This window comes from Equus asinus, chromosome 8 (assembly GCF_041296235.1).
Source record: "Equus asinus isolate D_3611 breed Donkey chromosome 8, EquAss-T2T_v2, whole genome shotgun sequence".
Taxonomy (NCBI): Eukaryota; Metazoa; Chordata; class Mammalia; order Perissodactyla; family Equidae; genus Equus; species Equus asinus.
The window spans coordinates 78597887-78618508 of NC_091797.1; the positions used below are offsets into that span (position 1 = coordinate 78597887).

The following is a 20622-nucleotide window of genomic DNA, read 5'->3' on the forward strand; positions in this document are numbered from 1 at the left end:
AATCAGAAAATATCAACATGGTAAAGAATAGCATTCCCCATAACTATAGAATAAAAGCAAATCTCCAGGGAAAAAAAAATGTAGAAAACTTCAGAATTCTCCAGCTTTGCTTATACTGATTTAAACAGTCATATTACATAAGATTAAATAAACTTACCTCAGAGTAGCCATAACAAATTGTATCCACTGTATTGCAGAAAAGACCTAAATAAAACAAGTGAGAATAAAATTAAGGCTTTTACATTTACTATTCAACCTTAATCCAATTTCACTGCTTATTAACTATCTGTGCAGAGAACAAACTCGTCTTCAGTGCCTAATCAAAATACACTACAAGTCTGAGAATGAGCAGAAAGGCTGAATAGGCACCTAGAAAGGCAGGGTCGCTCATTTTTTCTGCCATTACTGCTACATCTCTGGGAAATAGTAAGGTAAAAAGAATAGAGAGGTGGATAGAAAACAACTGAATAAAAAAAGAGCGTTGGATGAGAAAATTAATAAAGAGAAGAATAAAATGGAGAAGAGGTAGGAAAAGTTAAGTGCCGAGAGAGAACAGACAGATGTGTGGAAAGAAGGGGTAACACGACAGGCAAATACTAAACAGAGTTGACAGAGAAAAAATAAAATAGTAAGCACTGGAGAAACAGGAAGAAGAAAAGTTAATAGTATGGAGAGAGAGACTGTGTGTGGTGAGTGAAAAATAAAGAACAGGGAGGAAGAAAAGGGGAGAAAAAAAAGAGAAAGACAGGTTCTAATCTCACCGAGTCCCAACTGTCCTCCAGAATGCTAGCCTCCAGCAGGAAGGCCATAGGGACTTCAGCCCCTGCTATGCTTAAGTAGCCCGATCCTTCCAGGTCTGGTTTGGAATTCTGAAGCAGTGAACAGGTGGCTCCACCCCTAGCCCAGCTGGGCTCCTTCCTACCCAATCCTGCCCTGTATCTTGAGGGCAAGGAGAGAAGCTGGCAACAAGTGCAGGAGAAAGCCAAGCAGAAAGAACAAAAATAGAAAAAGCAGGTGACAAGGAAACAAAGTTCTAAAAAGCATTAGGAATTGTAAGAAAGGGCAAGAGGCACGAATAATAAAAAGTAGAGAGAACGAGTCACAGTGAAAAGATAAACAGAACTGCAAGAGAGAAATGGAAAGGGAAAAAGGGAGAGAAAAATCAGGAAGAAGGGAGGTCTGCTTAAAACTTGCTCCTGTCGGAGCCGGCCCGGTGGTGCAGCGGTTGGGTTCACATGTTCTGCTTCTCAGCGGCCTGGGGTTCACTGGTTCGGATCCTGGGTGTGGACATGGCACTTTTTGGCACACCATGCTGTGGTGGGCGTCCCATGTATAGGGTGGAGGAGGATGGGCACGGATGTTGGCTCGGGGCCGGGCTTCCTGGGCAAGGGGAGGAGGACTGGCAGTAGTTAGCTCAGGGCTAACCTTCCTCAAAAAAAACCAAAAAAACAAAAAACTTGCTCCTGTTTAGGGACAGAAGCCTGTGACGGAAAAGAGAGATTGTATATTCACTCAAATCAATAAATTTTTAGTAACACCGAGAGAAAGCTTCAAAGAGAAGGGGTATTAATGTCTCATATTTATGTAACACTAACATTTTCTTAAATATTCTGTGCCAGAAATTCCCACCAGAAATATATTATTAAATTACATGATTCATTTAATATCCCTTTGTTTACCAACTTTTGTGTAAAGTACTGTGTAATGGAAGATACAAAGACAAATAAGACACGGACCTAGACTTCCAGAAGCTTATAATATAGGAGGAAAAATGGCTTGAATACCAAAATCCCAAATGATCTGCACATAAAAATAACATACACTGATTGCCATTTGAACAGTATTTGGAAGAACTGGTAAAATTTGGACAAAGACTGAGGGAAAGAGAAAGCAGAAGGAAGAACATTTCATTTATGTAACCATTTATTTTTTATCTAACCATAATTTCATACATTCTACAAATATTTATTGATAACATTAATTAGATCATCTGCATGGCTTGAGTAATTTATATATATGACATTTATTCATATGAGGTTAAGAATATAGTGTGAAGTAGAAGATGGGACATTGTTAAATGGAGGTAGGCTCCGATCATTTTGCCTAAATTAGATATACAAATAAATAAAAATACCAGTAAATTTCTGGATCAAAAATCCCTACCATAAGGTCTTGGGGAGTGTTTTGAGACCTCGAATCATATACCTATCTAAGAAGGGTGAAGGGACTAATGAGAGTCTCACCAGGTGATAAAAGAATGCTCTTGGACAAAGGATCCTTGTCTTAGTCAAGAATAAATCTCAAATTGTTCAGAGAACAGCCATGCCAAAACAGCCTGCTGCTCTTGACAGGAGAACTTTTCTCTTTTGGCATCTTTTCTAAAATGACTTACGCCACCAACCAACATTTGGGGATTTACTTTTCCATTTTTCTCTCTAAATTAGTCCCCTGCCTTCTATATATTCAGCACTGTTCCTTTTCGGAAGCATAATCTTCCAATCTTTCTTTTTTACAAGGGTTAACCCAAGCCCAAATGATAAAGGGGTGATATTTATTTTTAGTTTTCTCTTCTCCTCTTTTTACTTAGCTCCTTAGCAAGCTTAAGACACATCCCAGCTCTCACTTAATGTAATGGGCCACTATATATTATATATTAATTTAAGTTAATAGATATTCATTAAACTTCTACCATGAGCAAGTTACTGCAGTGCATACAAAATCAAGAAAGACACCTACCTAGTAAAATATTTTTATTTAAGCAAAAATAATACTAAACTCAAAAAAGATTTCTAGTAATAATAGCTATCAATTATCAAGTGCTTTCTATGTGTAAGGCTCTATGCTAAGCATTTTAATCCTTAACACAACCTTTGAGGTAAGAAGTAGTATTATTCCCATTTTACAGATGAAGAGAAACTGAGACTTAAAGAAGTTAAGTCATTTCTCTATGGTTACAAAGTTATTGAGTGGTAATGCCAACATTCAAACTCAGTCTGACTTCATAGTTCTCACTCTTAACACCTACACTAGTCCAACAAGAAACTGGTTAATGGGAGAATAGAGAAAGATAATTTTACAAATTAATGTGACTTGTCAAGAGAGCTCTTTTATTAAGCAATTGTTTCTTAGATATGACAACAAAAGCATAAGCAATAAAAAAAAAGAAATTTCTTCAAAATTAAAAACTTCTTCAAATTAAAAACTTTGGTGCTTAAAGGATACCAGCAAGAAAGTAAAAAGACAATCCACAGAATGGGAGAAAATACTTGTAAACCATATATCTGATAAGGGACTTGTACATAGAATACATAAAGAACCCCTGCAACTCACTAATGAAAATACAACCCAATTTAAAAATGGGCAAAAGTTTTAAATACAGATTTCTCCCCCAAAATTTACAAATGAATAATAAGCATGTGAAAAGATGATCAATATCATAAACCACCAAAGAAATACAAATTAAAATCACGAGATGCCATTTCATACCTTCTAGAATGGTTATAATAAAAAAGATAGACAATAGCAAGTGTTGACGAAGATATGGAGAAATAGAAACCCTCATACACTACTGATGAGAATGCAAACTATTGCAGCCACTTTGGTAGTTTCTCAAAACATTAAACATATACCATATGACTCAGATCCTAGATATAAACCCAGTTCTACTCCTAGGTACATATCTGAGAGAAATTAAAACATTGTCCACACAAAAACTTGGACACAAATGTTTATAACAGTGTTATGCATAATAGACAAAAAGTAAAAATAATACAAAGGATCATCAACTGGTGAATGGATAAATAAAATATAGTATATCATACAATGGAATGTTATTCAGCAATTAAACAGAAAGAAGTACTGATACATGCTATAACATGGATGAACTTGAAAACACTATGCTAAATGGAAGAAGCCAGTCATAAAAGACCACATATTGTATGATTCCATTCATATAAAACGTCCAAAATAGGAAAATTTATAGAGACAGTAGATTAGTGGTTGTATAGGGCTAGGAAGGTAGTTTTGGAGGGAATGGGGAGTGACTGCTAATGAGCACAGGGTTTCTTTTTAGGGTGACAAACATATTCTAAAATTAGATAGTGGTGATGGTTGCACAACTCTGTGAATCTATTGAAAACCATTGTACTGTACACTTTAAAAGGATGAATTGTATGGTAGGTGAATTACATCTCAATAAAGCTGTTGCCTAAAAAATGAAGTTTGGGACAAAAGCAAGGAAGGAAAGATCCCATTGCTGAAATTCACAGTGTAATGATTAATGGATAACATGCCTCTGTCTTTTCTACTGAAAAGAATAATATTTAGAATAAAAAGTGTAAAATAAACACTGTAAGAGGGAGCTGAAGATAAAGATTGTAAGAGAGCACCTGACTGCTCTAAATGAATCCACCACTCCCGGCCGGAACAAATTACATTCCAAGGCTTTGATAAAACTTGCAAGTTAACCCAATAAACCATTGAATGAAATCTTAGAGTTCATGTAAAAATGGGAAAATTGCTAGAAATTGTAGAAAACTGGTGATATCTAAAATATTTTTTTATTTTTATAAGGAGAAAGGATGGGAGAATCTGCAAACCATAAGTCAGAGATATTAGTATCAATCTCAGATCAGACGCTAAAATGAACTATCCAAAAGATGTGTTTTTAAACAATTAGAAAAGAGTAACCACTAAGTCAGCATGGATTTATAAAAAATCATGCCAGACTAACTCCAATCTCTTTTTGGGCAGAATTACTAGACATAGTATATATGGTATTTTGACAAAGAATTTGGTGAGAAATTGCATGATATAACCATAAGGAAATACAGAGCAAGAGGAAGCACAAGGACATTTCTTGCACAAATAAACCTAAGGGAGTACTAATTAATTGATCAATATCAACTTAGGAATGACTTCTAGTGGAGTGAACCAGTATTGTGACTTGGCACTGTTCTCTAAAACACTTTCATTAGTGACTCGAATGAAAATATAATGGGTATATTTATCAAACGTGTGTGTTACTTATCTATTTGTGGAAATTTGTTAATTTCCACAAATTCAGTGGCTTCAAACACACATTTACAATCTCACAACTTCTGTGGGTCAGGAGTCCAAGGATAGCTTAGTTGGGTCCTCTGCTTCAATGTCTCTCACAAGACTATAGACAAGATGTCGACCAGGGCTGGGTCTCATCTGAAGGCTCAAATGGGGAAGGATCTGTTTCCAAGTTTATGTAGTTGTTGATCTAATTCAGGCCCTTGAGGGCTGTTGGTCTGAGTGCTTCGGTTCCTAACCAACCATTGGCCAAAGGCTACACTCAGTTCTTTGCCACGTGGACTTCTGCAAGATGTCCTCCTAGCAAGATGGAAGTCACAATCTTATGGAACCCATCACCTTTCCTGTATTCTATTTATCACAGATCTTGCTAACATTCAAGAGGAGAGGATTACACAAGAGTCTGAATACCAAGAGGCAGAGATCATTGGGGGCCATCTTAATGTCTGCCCACCACTGTGTGTTCATCCAATATGTCAAGTATTTTCAAATTCAGGTCATTTGCAATTTCCTCTCTATGGAATGCTCTTCCCCCAGATAATCACATGACCGGCTCCTTCTCATCCTTTAAGTATCAGCTCAAACATCATTGCCTCAGAGATTTAACACTTTTTAAATTCCAAAATATCCTGTTTGTTTGTATGTTGTCTGTCTCTCTCTAGTAGACTGTAACTTCCTTTGGAACACAAAACTGATCTGTCTCATTCACCCCAACATCTCCAGTGCCTAAAACAATGCCTAGAACAGGCACTCAGTATTTTTTGAATGAATGCACCAAAGTTGTGAGGAACAGATGACAAATTTAAGATCTAATAAGATCTTAATACTTTAGAATAATGAGTTTTAGTGAATAAGATGAAAGTTAACAGAAATAAATCTAAATATACTGTACTTGGGTCTAAAAAACCAACTGGATGGAGATTAGGATGGAAAAGCTAGCAACATTTTACTTAAAAAATCTAGAGTGGTGCTATCCCATAAAAATATAATGTGAGCCACATATGTAATTTAAATGCTTCTAGTGGCCACTAAAAAAATAAAAAGAAACAGGTGAAATTAATTTTAATAACATATTTTGACCCAAATATCCAAAATTCTGTCATTTCAACATGTAACCAATATAAAAAATCATTGAGATATTTTACATTCTTAATTTTGTACTTTGAAATTCAGTGTGTATTTTACACTTACAACACACCTCAATTCAGATTAGCCACATTTCAAAAGCTCAAGTAGCTACATATGATACTATAAGTGGCATTTTTACTGAGACTCTTTGATTTACAACTATATTGTGGAGGCTCTTGCATTTGGATTTTATCCAGCAGAAGTGTCATTATAGATTTCTGAGCAAAGAAATGATATGACAGGGGCCAGCCCGGTGGCATAGCGGTTAAGTTCACATGCTCCGCTTCTCAGTGCCCCGGGGCTCGCCGGTTCAGATCCTGGGTGTGCACATGGCACCGCTTGGCACGCCATGCTGTGGTAGGCGTCCCATATATAAAATAGAGGAAGATGGGCACGGACGTTAGCTCAGGGCCAGGCTTCCTCAGCAAAAAGAGGAGGACTGGCAGTAGTTAGCTCAGGGTTAATCTTGCTCAAAAAAAAAAAAAAAAAGAAAAAGAAATGATATGACAGAATAACTAAAATAACTAGTCCTTGGTGAGTGCACACTATACGCCAGGCACTGCTCTAAATGCTTTCTATGTATTAACTAATTTAATCCACTCACAATCCTGTGAAGTATTATTATCCCCATTTTACACGATAACATCATGAGTAATAACATGCTGGCAGTGTGCAGTACAGACTAAAAGGGGAAGAAACTTGCAAAAGTTAGGTTACTTTTATTTACTCACTTATATCCACCTTTGACCTAGATAACATTTCAGGTGGCTTACAAGAGTACATAAAATAAGCCAAAATAACATGAATTGAAAGTAGGACAAAAGAAGAAAGAAAAACATCTCTGCTGAAATGATTTGATCCCTGGATGTTAAAATCTCTCTAAGTTTTATAACATTACTCTAGCGAAAAAACAATACTAAAACAACAGAAATCCAAAGTAAAAATTTTCTGCAATCTCATCATCTAGTCAAAATAATGTTTTATTTATTGATGTTACTTTAAGTCCTTGTCTACATGCATATTCAATTTTTACATATTTGCAGTAATTTTACAGCTAGCATTCTATATTCTTTTTGCTCAACATTATTCCATAATTTTTTTCGTCTTATTGGAGTCTTATTTTTTTTCTCTCCACTCCCCTGGACTGTAACCAATGCTAAAAGCCTGGCGTACTTCTCCACATCTTTCTCTATACTCATTAAAACGTATCTAAATACATACATACCTATGTGGGGGTTGTTGTTAAGGTGGTAGGCTTTTAAAAATGGGATCATATATTTCTGGACACATTGATTTTCTCATCTATTACTTCATGGCTATCTCTCCACTTTAACTGAAATAGTTCTAACCCATTTTGATAGCTGTATAACATTCCACGTAAGATCATTTATCTAACAATTCCTCTTACGACGGACATGTAGGTTGTTTTCAGGTTTTGTTTTTATTAATTTTCTTTCTCTCTACCCCCTTTTTTTTGGTTTCTGCAAACAAAGCTGCAGTAAATATCCCTACATCCCTGCACATCTAGCCTCCTTCTGTGCTGATGATTTTGTTAAAGGACAAATTCCAGAGTGGAATTCTTTTAGTTCCTCAAATATTTCAAGCTCTTTCTCACCCTTTGCATAGGCTGCTTTCTTTTCCTAAAATGCTTCCTAACACATAGCAATCAATTTTATATTTATTTATATAATTATTTGTCTGTCTCATCACATGAGTGTAAATTCCTTGAGAGTTGAATCCCATTCATCCTTTAAGTCTTATCTCAGCTTAAATATACTTCTTTGCAGAGGTTTTTCCATGAACTCCAACCCAAATTAATCCCCCATCATATTCTTCAAAGGCCCTCAACTTTTCTTTTCTTAGAAATTATCACAATTTGTAATTATATATTTATTTGTGTAACTATTTAATGTTTGTCTCCCCTAAAAGGACTGCAGGGAGCACATCTATTTTGTTCACCAGTGTAACCCTTATCCCCAGAATAGTGTACGGTACATGAAAGATGTTCAGTAAATAGTTGTTAAATATTGAAAGAATTATTAAAGGAGGGTGGGGTCTGGATAAAATCATACTGTGGAATAAACCCTCCTCCTATAACAAGTTTTTTTTCTCTCCAAAGCCCCAGTACATAGTTGTATATCCTAGTTGTAAGCCCTTCTAGTTCTTCTATGTGAGACGCCATCACAGCATGGCTTGATGAATGGTGTGTAGGTCTGCACCCAGGATCCTAACTGGCAAACCTGGGCCACCAAAGTGGAGGGCGTGAACTTAACCGCTATACCACTGAGCTGGTCCCTCCCATAACAATTTTTAACAGATCAAATCTGCTTTAAGAGTTCAAGACATCTATGTCAAAAGAACTAGCACTAACAACAAAACCTTGTAAGGAAAAACAATTAGCTCTAAGGGATGGCATATCTCTGAAGAACAACATGTGGTCTAAGAAGGGAATGTAGAAAGGGCCAATGGAATTTTGAGACACAGCCATGGAACAGTTCCTCTCATTGACTTGACTCATCTAGTCACTGAACAAGTATTTACTGAGCACCCACCACGGGCCAGACACCATTCTAGGTGCTGGAGATATAATACTGAACAAAACACACAAAAAACCAAATACAACTCTCATGGGAAACAGATAATAAGAAAAATAAGCAAATTATATCATATGTTAACATGCTGAAAAGCACTATGGAGAAAAATAACAGAGAGAAAGGAGATGGAAAGCAAGGAGGTATCAGGGAAGAATAATTTTTCAGAAGTCCAATGCTCTATCCATTACATGATCCCATCTAGGATCAATTTTTTAAAGGATGGTCAAGGTACATCTTAGGAAGTTGACATTTGAACTAAGACTTGAGGGAAGTGAAGGAGTTAACCATATGAATATCTAGAAGAAAAGTGTTCTAGAGGGAGGAAGCCAGTACAAAGGCCCTAAGGCAGGAACGTGCCTTGTGTATACAAGGCATAGCAAAGAGGTCAGTAAGACTGGGGGCTCACCGGCTTGATGATGTTAGAAAAAAGATGCGAGAGTCTATATACTAGGTGCCTTAGTGGACCACGCCACTTTTCCTCCTCCTTATTCCAGCTGCTACATTGAGCCATGTGCACACTCACGTAACATGCCTCACCATCTCCTCCTTACCTCCATACAATACCCAGAGTGAGCCTTTTGATTTTCCACATCAACGTCAACTGCGGGATTTTATGACTTCCTACATATGGCGAATTATATCTGGCTTATTTGTGTAGATTGTCGTCAAGGTCCTGAAGCCAAGAATCTAAACTTCTCATGAAGTAACTGACCGGCCCAGGGCACTATTAAAGGAAGTATTGAGACAATTACTGTACTTTTACAATTCATAGCAAAAGTACCAATATTTCCCTTCCCTCTCCAACCAACCCACTTCCTTCACTTTTTCCAAAACCTACTTCTTAACTAAGCACGACTGAGAAAGTCCCTCCTGATCTGCAATACTAACTAGGTGTACCCAAAGTATTTATAAATTCAGAAGCGAATAATTTAAAAAGTCTAAATGTCTTATAAAGGGTTCTAAAAACTCAATGGCTCCTTCCTGACTACAGGACAAAGCAAAAAATTCTTAGTTTCATTTTCAAGACTCTGCCCTATCTCGGCTTATTAAAACTGTCTTACTAACTACTGTTTTGAGAACTCCCTCCAGCCAAGCTGGTCCTTCCCCAAAGCATCACGCTCATTCACACTTCCGCTCCTTTTTCACTTGTTCTCCACCTAAAACGTTGTTTCTTCCAAGGCTTAACTCTATTTCCACCTCCTACATGAAGCGTTCTTTAACCACCAAAGCTCCTAGCAATTTCCCCCTCCTCTGGCTTCTATCATTTGTCTACGTAGCTCATTTTATTTAATAATTTATGAGGGTAAACTCAAAAGAATTTTTTCTAAACCTCCCCCAACACACACACGCACATCAGACTCTTTCTCTCAGAATTTCTATCCAGACTGTCTGCCCAGGATTGGATCCTATTATTTGATGACTATTTTATACATACACACAAACACTTCTTGGACACATACACTGGGTAGTAGGGCGCCAAGGCCCTTATAACGCATCATATAACCTACTCTTACCCTCACACCCACTGGTTCATCAACTCTCGTGAATTCCACCCTACAGCGGTTTCTCGATTCCATCCTTACCTCCTCCTCCCTACTATTACTATTGCAGAAGCTTGACCTCTCCCACCTAGACTATGCCAATAGACCCTAAATGGTCTCCTCCCTGCCTTCAGCCTTCAACCTTCCAGTCCATCCTCTCATTCCTGAGGGACAGCACGTCTGACATTACTCTGCTGGTTAAACCCTCTGGTGGCGCCAAACGCTCCAGCTCGATGGGGTCCTTTCCAGCATGCTCCAGCCTCCCTTCACAGGTTCATCATGCTTTCCCCCTTGCTACAAACAGCCTTTGGTGTTTGCCTTATAAATGCCTCCTCTTCTCTCAAGATGCAGCTCCAAAGCCGCCTCCTGTCTCTCAGGTTTCCTGACACTCCCGAGCGGGAGGGACCGGACCGCCACTTGTGTTTTCACGGTACTGTGACACAGTCTCATTCTCTGCCAACGACACCATAACGGCTCTATGACCACGCTTACGGCTGCTCCTCCCGCAGCCCCGGGCGTCCCTCCCGCACTAAACGCTGTCTCGCTCATCTCTACCTAGTCTGTCTTCCCGCGAGCAAAACGCGGACCCGGAGGCAACCACGCCCTGGACAAACATCTGCTGACCGCAACTGCTAGCATTTCTTCTATTCTTCCCGCAGCCCGGGGAGCACGGGGCGGGCACTCAGCCTTCAGCGAGGCCGCGCCTCACAGGAGCGGGGCGGGCGTTCACCACACAGCAGGCCGACTGCCCCACCGCACAGAGCGCACGCGCGGCCCTGACCTAGAGTGTCCCAGAGCCGAGTCTAGCTGACCAGCCCGGGGCCTGGCCAGGGCACGGAGCACAGGACGACCGACAGGGTAATGCTGGGCCAACCGAGCGACGGGAGTAACACAGGCTGACTGACGACTAACCGAAGGTGGTAGCGGGTCCCAACTGGCTGCCTGGCGGACCCAAAGCAGGAAGATAGGATGGCTGGCCTCGTCATCTTCCCAGAGGAGGAAAGACAGCGAATGAAGAGCTACACAGACGCCAAGCACGCGCTTCGCGCCTCTCCTCACGCGGAGGACAGGAAAAGTGTTGGCGCGCTGCAGGCCTCGCCGAGTGCGCATGCGCAGCAGTCTCCCGGTCTCACTCTTTTCCCGCCCTGCCCGAGGCCCCGCCCCCTCACCCGAGGCCTGCGCCAGCTTCGCCGAGTGCGCGCGCGCGGCAGCCTCATTTCCCCGCCCCTCACGTGGCCCCTCCGCCTCCCCCTAGGTGGATGGGAGCCTCCAGGGTTGTACACGTGCGCGCACCCGAGCCGGCCCTCCTAGTCACGTGACTCCCGACTCCGCGCCTTCTCCGCGCCAGCCTTCCCGGCTTCTGCTGCCGGAGTCCGACGGTATGGCTGCCGCCATGTCCTACGCCGCTTCACTCTCTCCACTGTTTCCCCTTCTCCTGTTCCTGCTGCTCCTCTCCGCTCCCCATGGCGGCAGCGGCCTGCACACCAAGGGCGCCCTTCCTCTGGATACAGTCACTTTCTACAAGGTAACGGGGGAGGGGGCACATCGCGCGCAGGTGCAGCCCGAGCACCCGGGAGAGCGCGCACCCGTGGGGGACGCAGGGGCCTGAGGGCTGGCGGGTGGTGGTCCGTAGCGACGATCCCGGGGCTTCCCACCATCATATAGGGCTGGGCCGGGGCCGTATCATGACCACGGGGCATACACGATCCAGGGTCCGGCGCACCCTTGCCTTTGCGGTATTTGTACTTGCTTCCTCTTTTGCAAAAGAGCTGCAGAGATGGAGCCGAGGGGACTGGGTGCCCCTTCCCCTCACCCACGGGGAGAGGGCGGTGCCGGGCGAGATCCAATCCTGGAGTCCCAAGTGGGAGACCCAGAGGGCGGTGCGAGGCGGACGTCACCCGCCTCCCGGCTGTGGGGGGGCGGGAACCCGACGTGTTAGTATGCATGTCTCTGCCCCTCTCCCTTTGATGTGGATTGCAGCCTGCTTTGCAATATGCAGTGTCCAGCTATCCTGCGTCTCCTTGTAAAGTGCAAGCGTTAAGAATAAGCTTCAGTTCAACCACCCTGTAAGGAATATCTTGGGCCTGGGGACAAAATCAATAAAATCGGGTCAAGACATGGAAGGATTTGCCACTAATACCCCCCTCCAACCTACCCATTTACAGAATTTGGGGTCCTGGCCTGGGTAAATGGACGTTGGAAATGTTGAAGGCTGAATGCAGTCCCTGCCCCCTCCTCATGCACGTGTCTTCACCCACTGGCAGCTTTTAACTACGAGATGGGCAAGTGTTGAGAGAGGCCCAGTCATTTTATTTTCTTAGTTTGCACCCATTGCTGGGAAGTGAAACCAAGAAGGGGAGCTCTAAACCTATCTCAAGTGATTGAACCCTTCCTATTCTCAAAAAGCTTCTTTGTCGTGGACTTGGCATCCGTGGCTTATTCAAAGCAAAATTTCAAGAATTTAAAAGTATAGGTGTGGCTGGGTGGTTGTAAGCTATACCCCACAGCACCTTATGCTTTGGGGGCCTTTATTGGGAAAGTGACACCCCTACGCCCCAAAGCATGGGAATGCAATAACATCACAGATCAGGTGTGACTTAGAGGGAAACTGCACTGTAAGGTCAACAGTATTTCCTAATCGGTTGGTGCCCCTCCATCTTTACTGCTACCACCCTGGTCTAGGCTATCATTACAATGGCCTCTCCTCACTGGTCTCCCAGCTTTCACTCTTGAGCCTCTCAATCCATTCTCCAGACAGTAGCCTAAGTCCTACATGATGACCCTTGTCTTCCCTCTCCTGTCATCTCCTAATCATTCTTTCTGCCCCCTCTGCTCCAGCCACACATGCCTTCTGTCCTTTGAATAGTCCTAGTTCATTACTGCCTTAGACCCTTTGCACTGGAAGTTCCTTGTGACTAGAACATTCTTTGCCCAGTCTTTGAAAGGCTGGTTGCTTCTCATCATTCAGGCTTTGGTTAAATGTTACCTTCTCAGTCTTTCTTTGTTCCCCTTCCCTTGGTAAAGTACTAGTGACATTACCTGTTTGCTCTGTAGAGCATTCATCACTGGTTTTTTTGGTCTGTTTTATCATCTCCCACACTAGAATATTATATGCTTGTGAATCAACTACCTTGCATCTATACAACCTTGCAGGTTACCTGTCACATAGAAGATGTCAATAGTAATTTGTTGAATGAACGAGCAAGTGTTTTCTTCAGTCCCTTTCTAAATCTCACTCTCTTCCATCACCATTGATCAAAAGGGGAGCTTCCTCATGTTAAGTCCAGCAGTCTTGTTCCATGCTTTGCCTTTCAGTGACGTCCCATGTCTTTTTTTTTTCTTGCCCTTCACTATCACTAGAAATAAGAGACCCTGTTTTCTTTGCTGCTGTGTTCACTTAGAATGGTGTCTGGCACATGATAGACCCTCAGTACCTTTTTATTCAGTGCATGAATAGTGAATTCATCTGTACGTTGAAGAAGCAAGTTGCCTAAATATAGGTTATGGTGGAGCTATTTCCTGCATGAGGAAAGGAGACAGATTTCTAAAGCAATTAAGAGGTGCAGACTGAGTAAAAGAACAAGAAAAAATTCACTGTGCAAATGTCTGCATTTAAAACCATTCTGCCAGTAGCTATGAATGGTGAAAGTAAAAGATGGAGGCCTCTCCATTCTATTTCATTAGACCACTGTATGATTATTAATATTGTTCCATAATACAAATGTAGGCCCCTTGAAGGTAGGAATCATTTGTTGTGCTTTTAAAAAAATTTTCCCCCCCGGACATGTAGCACTGGCTACAAAAGCCTGTCCTAGTTTTGTTTATTTATCAAATATTTTGGAGCATCTGCCACATGCCAGGCACTGTTGGGCACTAGAGATACAACAGAACACAGGTCTGACAAGGTCCTTGATTCTCATAAATGTATATTCTAGTGGAGAGGACAGATAACAAACAAGCAAAGAAGGATTTCAGAGAGTGATTATTGCTGTGAAGAAGGCAGAGGAGGGTCGCATGATAGAGTATGATGGAAGCGAAGCAGTATTAAATGATATGAGTAGAGGATGCCTCTCCATTAGGAAGAGCCATTTGCACTGAGCTTTGAATGATAGACAACTGGAAAAAACAGGGAAAGGGCATTCAGCCAGCAGAGACAGCAAATGAAAAGGCCCTATGTGGGAATAAATTTGGTGTTTTGAACTGAAATAAGGCCAGTTGGGCCAGAGGGATGTGATCTGATTTATATTTTAAGTCTTTCCTGCTTTTAGGCCCTCAGAGCTCAGACTTTTGGGGTCAGTGACCACTTAAAGATTACCTCTTCTGGTAACTTCTCCCCCTTCCCTTGTGTCCCTAGGCAATGTTAAATATTTTTAAAACCTAAAACCAGGGGCTCGCCCCGTGGCCAAGTGGTTAGGTTTGCGCACTCCGCTGCAGGCAGCCCAGTGTTTTGTTGGTTCAAATCCTGGGCACGGACATGGCACTGCTCATCAAACCACGCTGAGGCAGCGTCCCACATGCCACAACTAGAAGGACCCACAATGAAGAATATACAACTATGTACTGGGGAGCTTTCGGGAGAAAAAGGAAAAAAATAAAATTAAAAAAAAAACCCTAAAACCAAAGGGACATCAACACACAATAAGGAACAGAGACTAACAAAAACTGAAATGATGTCAGCTTGACTTAATTATGACAGTGATTGCCTATGATGAAAAACTGAGTCAGTGATCCCTTTGATTAGGAAATCAAAAAGCTGTAGGAGGAGGAGAAGGCAGAATTATTGACAAAGGCATTTTGTTAGATATTATCTGTGCATTGGAAGAAACTATCAAAAGAAAGTCCTTGGGATGCCTCAGTAAGTTAAACATAGAATTATCCTGTGACCCCATAGTTCTACCCCTGGATATATACCCAAAAGAAATGAAAATAGGTGTTCAAACAAAAACTTAGACACAAATATTCGTAATAGCACTATTTGTAAATAGCCAAAAGATGGAAACAATCGAAATGTCCATCATCTGATAAATGGATAAACAAACTGTGGTATATCCATACAATGGAATATTTATTTGGCCATAAAGAGGAATGAAATTCTGATACATGCCACGTGGGTAAACCTTGAAAACATTATGCTAAGTGAAAGAAGCCGGTCACAAAAGGCCAGGTATTGTATGATTCTATCAGAGTAGACAAATCCATAGAGACAGAAAGCAGATTAGTGGTTGCCAGGGGCTAGGAGGCCTGGGGAATGACTGTTTAATGGGGACCTGGTTCCTTTTCAGGAGATGGAAATGTTCTGGAACCAGATATTAGTGATGGTTGCACAACATTGTTAATGTACTAAATCCCACTAAATTCTGTACTTTAAAATGGCGAATTTTATGTGATGATAACTTTACCACAATTGTCTTGGCCATGACAGTTTAGGACCTAGCGATCTAGCCAAAGAGAATTGTGGTCTAGGGAGGGGATATGGTCCCAATTCTGGTCTCTCAGCAGCTTCCCATGAGCCCTGAAATTGTGGAGTTCTAATTCTGGGCTCCCTAGCTAAAGCATCCTCCAGGGTGCCAGCTCTTTTAAAGACAATTGGTTGGTTGATTTTTGTCAGATTTCTGGTTTGATGTTTACTGAGAAAGGCCCCTTGGGATGATGGGCATGACAGGGGCCAAGATAGTGTGTGCTAAGGATCTCCTTAGCCTTACCCAAAGGGCCACTGGAGGAGGCCTGAGTACATCTAGATCTTTGTTTATTGTAGACAGGATTGTATATGTCTTTGATTAGTGTGAACAAGTACCTAATTGTGGGGTACCCAGTGTGTAGCAGGTACCACTAAATTGTTAAATGAATCAGTGGGCGGGTGAATGAATGAATGAATGAATATTAGTATGGGAGAGCTTGTCCCCCTTGTGGGCTTGGTTTCTATTCTGTTTCCTAAACAGGGGTCCCTTGGGAAAGGGAATTAGTCCCAAAAGTCTCTGGAACCCCCAACTTGCTCAGCCTTATACACCCTCAGGTTATTCCCAAAAGCAAGTTCGTCTTGGTGAAGTTCGACACCCAGTACCCCTACGGTGAGAAGCAGGATGAGTTCAAGCGTCTGGCTGAAAACTCGGCCTCCAGCGATGATCTCTTGGTGGCAGAGGTGGGGATCTCAGGTATGGACAAGTCCAGGATGACTGGGGAGGGCAGAGAGGGAGGAAGCTAGGAATTATTTCCCTACTAGCAGGGGGAATACGCAGTGCCTTTCTGTCTGAGCCACACACAGGGAGTGTAAACGGGGTCATGCTTCTCAAGGATGGTGCTCATGGCAAGCTTAGCCTGAGCAGATTCATGACCACAGAACCTCAGCTCGGCCTTGCAGGTACCTGAGGGGAGGGAATCCATCCCTCACCGCCCCCCCCCCCCCCACACACTGACACTAAACTTACTGTGAGAACTTGGAGCTCTCCTTGCAGGAGACTGTGGTGAGAGGGGGTGCCATTCCTCCTAGGGGACAGCATAGTCAGGTTTTCCATCTTCGTGTCAGCTCTTGTGTACCAAAACTATTGGGTTTTGGCTTCAGCTCAAATCCAGCAGAGCTGCCACTAAACCAAGGGTAGTTCTCAACCACAGTGACAACTTTAATACTAGTAGTTGCCAACATTTAGTGGTTTACAGTCTGTAAAGATGTGCACAGACATTGCATTTTTAATCTTCACTTGAACCCCGCCTGAGAAGCGAGACACATTAGCTCCGTTTTATACTTGAGGAAAACTTGAGAACCTCAGGGAGCTTCAGTGACTTGTCTCAGGCTATGGGGTAGGAAGTGGCTCATCTCCAGAACTCCACCTAAGTATTTATTCCTAAGTGCAGTGGTTCTTCCCTCTCTCAGCTTCCTCCCAGCTGGGATGGCTCAGTTCCCCAGTAAGCTCCAGAGTCTGGTCCTGGGTGGAGATAGCTGTCACACTTCTCCAGGGCCCTGAAATTGTAGAGTTCTAATTCTGGGCTCTCTAGCTAAAGCATCCTCCAGGGTGCCACCTCCTTTAAAGACAATTGGTTGGTTGGTCAGTTCTGACTCAAGTGTGAGTCCACTCCGTTGGGCCTTTTAGAACAATAATAACCAACATTTATCAGATATCTACTGTGTGCCAGGCCACTGTGCTAAGTGTTTTGTATATATTGCATCCTTGTGACGACTCTTTGAAGGAAGTACTATGACCCCCATCTTTCACATGAACAAATGGAGGCTGAGTAACTTGATGAAGATCGTAGAGTTTAAAGTGGCAGGGGTAGGATTGGAACTCCACGCTTCCTCTACTACTGCCCAGTAACAGATGGTCTTGGCCATTTCTTCTTGGCAAGGTGTTAAAAACCAGTTGTCACGGCATCAGCTCTTGGGATGGCTACTGCCTCTTAGGAAGGACATAGCCAGTGCTAAGAGCTATCACATATTAAGCACTTAATTCTGCCAGGTTAAGTGCATGTATCCCCTCATTGGGTCCTCCCAGCAGCCCTCGCGTGGTAGGGGCTATGTTCCTTACCTACCACACAGTCCCCTTGCTCACTAAGTGCCAGCCAGACTGGCCTTTGTAATCCTTAACTACACCCAGCTCATTCCTGCCTCAGAGCTTTTGTACTTACAGTCCTGTCTACCTGAGACACTCTTCCCAGATCTTCACACGTCTGGCTCCTTGATATTCAGGTTCCTCAATTCATGTCATCTCCACAGAGAGGCCTTCCATGACCACCTGAAGTGGGCCGCCTTACCCAGTCACTCGGTCACATCACCCTGTTTTATTTTCGTCATGGCACTGATCACTTATGTTCATTTGTTTATTTTCTCTCTTCTCATCCTTCGAAGAACATGAGCTCCTTGAGGTCAGAGAGCTTGATACTCTTAATCACACCTACATCCCCAGAACTTAGAACAGGACCTGGCATGTAGTGGGCATATAATAAATACTCAGAAGAATTACCACTTTTCAGATGAGGAAAATGATGTGCAGAGAGGTTAAATGACTCGACTAATGCCATATGGCTAGGAAGTAGCAGAGAAGTTCAAACACAGCCAAGAAGGTTCATCTCCCTCTCTGCCCAGTTAGGCCTTCTAACCATCTCCTGCCCTGCATTCCTCATGGATTTGCTCCTCATATCTCATTTCTGTTCACAGATTATGGTGACAAGCTGAACATGGAGCTGAGTGAGAAATACAAGCTGGACAAAGAGAACTACCCAGTCTTCTACCTCTTCCGGGATGGGGACTTTGAGAACCCAATCCTGTATAACGGTGTGATTAAGGTTGGAGCCATCCAGCGCTGGCTAAAGGGGCAAGGGGTCTACCTAGGTATGCCTGGTTGCCTGCCTGCATATGATGCCCTTGCTGGGGAGTTCATCAGGGCCTCTGGCATGGAGGCCCGCCAGGCCCTCTTGAAGCTGGGGCAGGACAACCTCGCAAGTGTGAAGGAGACTGAGAAGAAGTGGGCTGAGCAATACCTGAAGATCATGGGGAAGGTCTTAGACCAAGGTGAAGATTTCCCAGCATCAGAGATGACCCGGATCACCAAGCTGATTGAGAAGAACAAGATGAGTGACGGGAAGAAGGAAGAGCTCCAGAAGAGCTTAAACATCTTGACTGCCTTCCAGAAGAAGGAGGCTGAGAAGGAGGAGCTATAAAAAGGCACTCCAGGGTTTGGCAGGGTGGGGAGGGGAGAGTTACCTGCTGGCTGTGAGACCCTCCTGGGATATAAAGGAGTGGTGGGAAAAGTGGCACTAAACCAGAAGTCTGAGCATGCGCGGATGTTGATGCTGATGTGACCATGCTTGGGATATTTATAGCCAGCCCGGGTATAGCGGGAACACTTAATCAGATGACTTGTGAAATTCCCCCTCGAAGGAATTGGTGCTATAAAGAAGAGTGTACCGCCTAGGTCCTTGACAGGTGTAATTCTGATCCAATTAAAGTTTGTGTGTTTTGGTTAAGTGGACCTGAACCACTTAACCATTCAGTTTTCTTTTACAAATTATACTTTGGCCTATGACCTGATTTCTTTGAATTTTTTTTTTTTTTAATTTTTAAAAAATGTTTTATTTTTCCTTTTTCTCCCAAAGCCGCCTAGTACGTAGTTGTGTATTTTTAGCTGTGGGTCCAGTTGTGGCATGTGGGATGCCGCCTCAGCATGGCTTGACAAGCGGTGCCATGTCCACGCCCAGGATTCGAACCGGCAAAACCCTGGGCCACCAAAGCAGAATGCGTAAACTTAACCACTTGGCCATGGGGCTGGCCCCTAAATTTATTTTTTAATCGAAACTGGTATGGACTTCACTCTACCAGGGTAACAGACTGTCCTGGTAACATTGTGGAAACTGGTCCCAGCTTAAGGCCTACCTTTATTACTTTCCACTAGTGTTCAGACTGAAGTGGACCGATTGTGGGTGATAAAATGCATTGCCCATTTTCTGGTCCTTAAAAGTGAATGGTGGGGGCCAGCCCGGTGACACAGCAGTTAAGTGCACATGTTCCACTTTGGCAGCCCAGGGTTCGCTAGTTCAGATCCCAGGTGCGGACGTGGCACCGCTTGGCAAGCCATGCTGTGGTAGGCATCCCACCTATAAAGTAGAGTAAGATGGGCACGGATGTTAGCTCATGGCCAGTCTTCCTCAGCAAAAAGAGGAGGATTGGCAGCAGATGTTAGCTCAGGGCTAATCTTCCTCAAAAAAAAAAAAAAAAAAATGAATGGTGGGGTGAGCCCTGTGGCTGAGTGGTTAAGTTTGCACACACTGCTTTGGCAGCCTAGGGTTTTGCCGGTTCAGATCCTGGGCACAGACCTAGCACCGCTCATAAAGCCATGCTGAGGCAGCATCCCACATCGAAGAACTAGAAGGACCTACAACTAGAATATACAACTATGTACTGGGGGGCTATGGGGAGAAGGAGGAGGAAAAAAAGATTGGGAACAGATGTTAGCGCAGGCTCAATCTTTGGGAAAAAAAATTGAATGGTGACATTAACGAAACTTGGTGTAATTATTTTCCATACTCCCTGAGATACATATAACAAGTTCTTAGTTTCACTGATATAATCTGGTGAGGTTTTTTAGAGTTAGATTTAGACAGCTAAATGATACAGTTCAGTCCAATTTGAAAGTTTGAAAAAAAAAAGGGATTGTTTTCCATCTGAGTTACGATGTCACTGTCTGTTACTCAGTAAGTACCAACTTTTAAAAAGCAGAGTGGGAGAGCATTTTGCTGACTTTCAAACCTGTTCTCAGGAGTGATGAGCAGTTATCTGCAATGGTAAGCTTCATGACAGCATCCCCACTGTCATA

The 20622-nt window shown here is 42.7% G+C and overlaps 2 protein-coding genes across 17 annotated transcripts in view; one reads left to right on the plus strand and one right to left on the minus strand.

Moving 5' to 3' along the window:
* The window catches only part of TMEM116 (transmembrane protein 116), a 120267-nt gene extending 107851 nt beyond the window's left edge, over positions 1-12416 (minus strand). For 5 of the 16 annotated variants that reach the window (XR_011505335.1, XM_070516076.1, XM_070516075.1 and 2 more), the window contains exons 1-2: positions 11908-12416; positions 158-204 (exon numbers count right to left, since the gene is read on the minus strand). Coding sequence is in view for 11 of the 16 variants with exons in the window: in XM_070516076.1 (XP_070372177.1) it covers positions 158-204; positions 11908-12267 (407 nt within the window). In the remaining 5 variants the exon portion in view is untranslated. Of the gene's footprint in view, positions 1-157; positions 205-761; positions 1335-9331; positions 9505-11233; positions 11453-11907 lie in introns of those variants that run through there. The other 11 variants (XM_070516080.1, XM_044775858.2, XM_070516079.1 and 8 more) reach the window with 9 other exon arrangements.
* Positions 11483-19322, plus strand: ERP29 (endoplasmic reticulum protein 29). Its single transcript, XM_014858657.3, has 3 exons — positions 11483-11846; positions 16335-16473; positions 18468-19322. Exons 1-3 carry the CDS (start codon positions 11703-11705, stop codon positions 18968-18970), a joined length of 786 nt encoding a protein of 261 aa, XP_014714143.1. The 5' UTR covers positions 11483-11702; the 3' UTR covers positions 18971-19322.
* The last annotated feature ends 1300 nt before the right edge of the window (positions 19323-20622 follow it).